We start from the raw sequence: 6,000 nt of genomic DNA, 5'->3' as shown, positions 1-6,000 counted from the left end.
GGTCGACGCTACACACGGCTCATGCGGCACCTCATGGTCTCGGACACCATCTGATGGTCCAGGGACATGTACATCGAACACATCACGGGCCATCGACAGTACCAGGAGGTGTGAGCCGGTACGACATCGTGCATCCACTGTGGGAAAGGGACTGAGAGACTTTTTCCATTGGACCGTATGAACTGGAACCATAAACTCACTGAACATTAAATGGTTTCAGAGCAGCAGCCGTGTTAGTCTGTATTCGCAAAAAGAAAAGGAGGACTTGTGGCACCTTAGAGACTAACCAATTTATTTGAGCATGAGCTTTCGTGAGCTACAGCTCACTTCATTGTATGCACGAAAGCTCATGCTCAAATAAATTGGTTAGTCTCTAAGGTGCCACAAGTCCTCCTGAACATTAAATCCCACCAAATGAGGGTAGATCCATCCCCATCATCGTATCCGCTCATTATACTCCACACCTGAACATAGCCATTGTATGGACAGAATACCCCCATAGCTCAATGTCTGTACTTTGACCCGTTAAACTTTTACCCCGCGTCGGGGAGACTGCAGATTATGTATTCCTTACGCCACCCGCTCCTAAACCGAATTTCGCACCCCTTGATAATCTGTCCCTTATTCCCCGATAACCAGAAACTTCTATGCTTAAAGTCTGAACCGTTTTCTTTTTACTGCCACCTTATCTGAATAAAATGATTAAATCTGTTCCTATCAGTTTAATCTCTTTTGATGAACACTTGCGACACCGGCGACGTCAACATGGTCTTAATTCGACTATTCGAACTGAGACCCGGCAGTGGGGCGCGAACAGCGCTCGGTCCAAATCCTGCCGCCCCTCGTGAGGTTTAAGCGCTGGACTGGGCGCTTGGCCTTTTATTTTCTTTGGCACCCAGCCCCCGACCTTTTGTGCCCCCCACTTAGCCTCCCTGGCGATCTCCCTCGGTCGCTAGTAGCCCCCTTTTCTATCCGACCCCAGCCCCTGTGCTTTGGTGGCCGGGCTGGGCTGGGGCCCCTCTGCACTGGGGGCGGGCAATGAACGTGCCCTGAGCAGGCCGCTGACTAGGGCAGGACGCCCAGCTCGCGGGTGCAAGGCGCAGGACCTGGGGGCACGGGCCGCTGCTTTCGCTGGCTGGGCCAGGAGCGGCTGAGGGAGCCACAGGGCGCCGCGCCGCCTTTCCGGCCCGGAACCGTTCTCGCGGGCCCGCGTTTCCGGCCGGGAACCGTTCCCGCGGGGCCGCGTTTCCGGCCGGGCCGGGCTTGGGGACGGACCGCCCCCTCCCCCCCGGAAGCGGCTGCGCTGCCCGACGGCTCCGGTCGCGCGGGCTCCGGGCTCACCCTGCGCGAGGCCGCGACTCCCCCGGGCGGCGAGGGGCTGAGGCGGGGCCCGGGCGCACCGGAGCCGGCCCCAGGATGTGGCGGGCCGCGGCCGTGTGGTGAGTGCGGGGCGCGCCCGGGGCCCGGGCTGGGGCCCTGGGAGACCAGCCCGCGCGCAGGCCTGGGGCGGGACGGGGCGTCGCGTCGCTGAGGCGGGACGGGGCCCGCGCGGCGCAGAGGGTCGCGCCGGGGCCAGACCGCGGAGCTCTCTGGCGGCGTGAGCCTCGCCCTGCCCGCCGGCCGGAGTTCGCTCCGTGGCCCTGCTGCGTCCCGGGGCAGCGGCTCGCGCCGCCCGCGGGGGCGTCCCGGGGGGCTCGCGCGGGGGCTCTGCGATGCGCCGGGGTCGCCCGTTCCCCGCCCCTGAGGCGCCCCCCCGGCGCCGCCGCCGCCGCCCCCCCGGGCTTTTCCGGGCTTGGCTGACGGAGAGAACCGCGTGATCGTCACGTCTGGCCCCGGCCCTGTTCACCCCCCTTTTCCAGATGAGTAACCTTGAGCCCCACCAGGCGTCGTGCGGAGCCTCGAGCCACCCTGCTGTGGGCCGTGATGAAAACTGACCAGTTATTCCTACTCCTGGTCTCCTGTCTTTTAACTGGGTTCTGATCCAGGACCATGCTTTGTCTCTCACCCTGTAGTGACTTAGGTTCTTTGGCAGTCGCTTCTGAAGGACCTTTTCACGGGCCCTGGGGAAGTCTAAATAAATGTCAACTGATTCTCTGGTTCCATTGCCCAGTTAGACACAATCTCACTTAGGCACAAAGATGACACAGAGACGGATGCAAATGGCAGCCAGTCTCTCCTACCCAGCTTATTTTCACATATCATAGAAACAGAATCCTAGAATATCAGGGTTGGAAGGGACCTCAGGAGGTCATCTAGTCCAACCCCCTGCTCAAAGCAGGACCAATCCCCAATTTTGCCCCAGATCCCTAAATGGGCCCCTCAAGGATTGAACTCACAACCCTGGGTTTTGCAGGCCAATGCTCAAACCACTGAGCTTACTTTCCACCATTGTGTTTTCTTTGTGCTTTGCCTAGGAGTTCTCTTTCACTTCAACTGCTGCTTGGCAGGTATTTTCAAAATTTGAAATTGATTGGTCATGTCCTGACCCTAGAGGCTGGGTATATTATTTTTCAAACCTTGCTCATAGCTGAAAACAGTATGTTAATGACGGATGGTTTACAGTTATATTGACTTTCATCCCAGGTGCTTAGATATGAGAGCACGGGGTACTCTATAAGATCAGAAAAAGTGCTTTACAGATATCTATACAACACAACTGCAATACAGCAGTTACTGAAGTGGCAACCAGGCAGACACCAGCAGTGGAACTGGAAAGCCAAAATTTCTCATGAAATGAATATTCAGAAGAAAACTTGAATCAGGGCCATTGAAATGTTTAGTTTCTATATAACTTGTATATTTTATAATAGATATAAAATACACTATATATCTTGAAATATAATCTATAAATATAACACTGTTAAAATTAATGTTGTAATAATATAAATATTGAAATAAAATTAAACAAAACAGCATTATTGAAACTAAACATTTCAGCTTCTTTCCATTAAAAACCTGTGTCAATCAACAGGTTCTCACAAAACATCTTGGTTTTGAGAAAACTGCGTTTTTTTTATGGACTTTTACTGTTGAGAACATTTTGACCAGTTCTAACCAAGAGTATGTGACAGCTAAGAGGATAATAAAGATCTTGGCATGGCACTGGAATATACCCTTACTTTTATGAGAAGTGGCATGAAATCTTTACTTTAAAGCAGAAGGGAGTTGATATTTTTGGTATTATTCAAATGACAATATGATTGTTAACTAAGTTCTAGCTGCTGTGATATCTAAGGGAATGCAACTTGGGCAAAAAATAAATGTGCAGGGTTAAAAAATTTCATTGTCTGATTTTTATTTCAAATCCAGGTGTTTTTTTTTTCAAAAATATGATTTTATCATATATCCCTTTAGGCTGGGTTCAAACGAACAACTAGAGTTGGCCATCAGATCACTATTTACTATCTTTTCATCTCTGCTGAAAAGATTAAATATTTCTGTACACTGAGTGTAGGCCCAGAAAATGAAAGAGCTAAGTGCAGCCATAAGCTTCCTTTTGGATTGACCATATTCAGTCTCAGTCATTGGCTCCTAAAGCAGAAGGAATTAAAATATTTCTGGTTCCGTGGTCATCTTCCATGCTAGAAGCACTTTCACATCAACTATTCCGAAGCCAAAGTTTCTATTAAAGTCCTAAGTGATGAGTTTTAACTCTGTTGTGTTTTCATTTCAAGGTGGTGATAGTTGGGAAGGAAAGGATTATGGGATTCCTATTGATCATGTCCCTTGCTGGTTGCTAGATGATTAACTTAATTATTGAGGCACAGCTTCATAATTTATCAAAATAGAAATAATTGCAGGATATTGTTTCAGAGTAGCAGCCGTGTTAGTCTGTATCCATAAAAAGGAAAGGAGTACTTGTGGCACCTAAGAGACTAACAAATTTATTTGAGCATAAGCTTTCGTGAGCTATAGAAATCATTTTCTATGATTAGGATACTTGTGAGCTGTAGCTCACGAAAGCTTATGCTCAAATAAATTTGTTAGTCTCTATTTTGTTGAAAAGCTGTAGCACGTGAAACAGTATGCGACTGTGTAATTAAAACTATCATAATGCTTATTCACAAGGGGGCCGAATTAGGGATGCACAGACTGGCATTTCCTAATGTTCCTAAGGACTTTGTGACCTTAATAATGATCTTTTAATGTAGGGGTTTTGCATGCAGTTCTGGGTAAGGTAGTTAAGTAAACTGTCTATTATATATGTCTTCTCGTGAAAAGATTTTTCTTCCCTCCCTAAGATGGGAGTGGAACATTGTAGCCATGTTCCTGTATAGACTTTCCACTCCGGTTGAACGTGCACAAAACCAAGTTCTTGTGTTCTTATGCACTTATTCACCAATTTCAGCTGCAGAAGTTAAGTTTATAAGACAGCAGATGTCCTAACCCAAGCGTTGATACTTATTTCTGTCCTTCAAATCCTTGTTAACAAGTGAGAGGTTGCTTATCCAGTAAGTATCCTTTAAACCAAAGTATTTTATCCAATTCAACATTTTCTATGATTAGGATACAAATATTGATGAAGATGATATGTTATTTTAATATGTCAAGCTAACATATGGGGGGTTAGCCACTGTAGTGTTTATAGGAACAAAACATTACTATATATCTATTAAATGAAAACATTATGGAATATTTAAGAATGGATTAGATAGTCATTGCACATTTTTTGAAATAATTGCAAATGTTATTCTATTCAAAAGGCTATGAGAGCCCACAGGATCTATGTTGGCTAGTAGCAGGGAAGGAATTTCCTGTATAGTAAAGCACTGAACCTTTGGAATGATACTCTACTTTATTTTTCATCCTCTGTAAATCAGTCTCTCTCTCTCTCTCATATACTTTGTGTGCTGGAGGTAGGATACAAGACTAGTTGGACTAAAAGTGTTTTGAGTAGAGCTGTCACAGAATCTTAATTTGTTTCTTTATTTTTATTTTTTCTTCCAGTGTTGTCTGCCAAAGCTTAGCAAATAGCAGCTATGGAGTAAAAGGAAAATCACCACTGCAAAAATTGCGCCTTGTTTCCCGAAGTATTCATCATCCTCATTATACAAGTTCAAAGTTTCAGAGACCTCCATTAAGGACATCAATTCAGCAGTTCTCCTCTCTTAATCGTCTTCCCTTACGGAAAACTAAACTTTTATTTGTAAAATATGGATACCTGCCCCATAGAAATTTCTGGGTAGCTAGACTGGCTTCAAGGCTTCTAAAACTTCGCTATCTTGTACTAGGATCTGCAGTAGGTGGTGGTTATACAGCAAAAAAGGTATTTATTTGCAGAGGCCATTTTATATGTTTCATATTGTCTGCCAGGCATTTCTGAGTAGTAGTTATTGCTGCAGTCAGTAAAATGGGGAGTGCCATCATTTGATCAAATAAAGACAATGGAGAATATGAGGGTAGAGAGGGACAAGTTATTTAAATTACTAGAATAGATTGTATTGGACAGAAATGGGATTGGGTTTTGATGACTGTTTTGTAGATGTTTTGTGACTAAGTGAAAAAGCCAGTGTGTAAGATTGCAAGCTAGCGCAATAGATTAGTAGGTAAATTCTTTCAAGTAGAACATTTTATATGCTTGTCTTATGACTTTTTTTCTATTTGTGTATTAGACATATGATCAATGGAAGGAGATGCTGCCTGATCTCAGTGACTATAAGTGGATTGTTCCTGACTTCATTTGGGAGCTTGATGAACACATTGACTTTGGTATCACAAAAGCTAAAATATGCTTTGATTGCTAAAGATCAGCGTATGCAACTCTTAGATTTAAGAACATAGGTGTTCAGAAGTTGGTTGCTTCTATATAAATGTTCTTACAACATGATTTTAATAAGATAAGTGCTCAGGGGTGTGTCTTGGGAAGGCACACATCTTATATATGCATTCTAAGAGGAAAAGACCACATAACATTTGGTAGTGGTTATTCCAGCATCTATCCCTCACATGGGTGCATTGCTTGAGACTAGACAAAAAAAAATCTAATTATTCCATAATTCA

The 6,000-nt window shown here is 45.2% G+C and overlaps 1 protein-coding gene across 6 annotated transcripts in view; it reads left to right on the top strand.

Moving 5' to 3' along the window:
* Nucleotides 1–1,274: 1,274 nt before the first annotated feature.
* Nucleotides 1,275–6,000, top strand: part of OPA1 (OPA1 mitochondrial dynamin like GTPase) — an 85,439-nt gene continuing 80,713 nt past the window's right edge. For 3 of the 6 annotated variants that reach the window (XM_073359010.2, XM_073359012.2, XM_073359008.2), the window contains exons 1-3: nucleotides 1,275–1,439; nucleotides 4,948–5,266; nucleotides 5,613–5,709. In XM_073359010.2, the coding sequence (XP_073215111.2) occupies nucleotides 1,417–1,439; nucleotides 4,948–5,266; nucleotides 5,613–5,709 (439 nt within the window). In that variant the 5' untranslated portion in view covers nucleotides 1,275–1,416. The remainder of the gene's footprint in view (nucleotides 1,440–4,947; nucleotides 5,267–5,612; nucleotides 5,710–6,000) is intronic. The other 3 variants (XM_073359013.2, XM_073359009.2, XM_073359014.2) reach the window with 1 other exon arrangement.

This window comes from Lepidochelys kempii, chromosome 9 (assembly GCF_965140285.1).
Source record: "Lepidochelys kempii isolate rLepKem1 chromosome 9, rLepKem1.hap1, whole genome shotgun sequence".
In the NCBI taxonomy this organism is placed as follows: domain Eukaryota; kingdom Metazoa; phylum Chordata; order Testudines; family Cheloniidae; genus Lepidochelys; species Lepidochelys kempii.
This window is presented reverse-complemented; position numbering and strand designations above follow the sequence as displayed.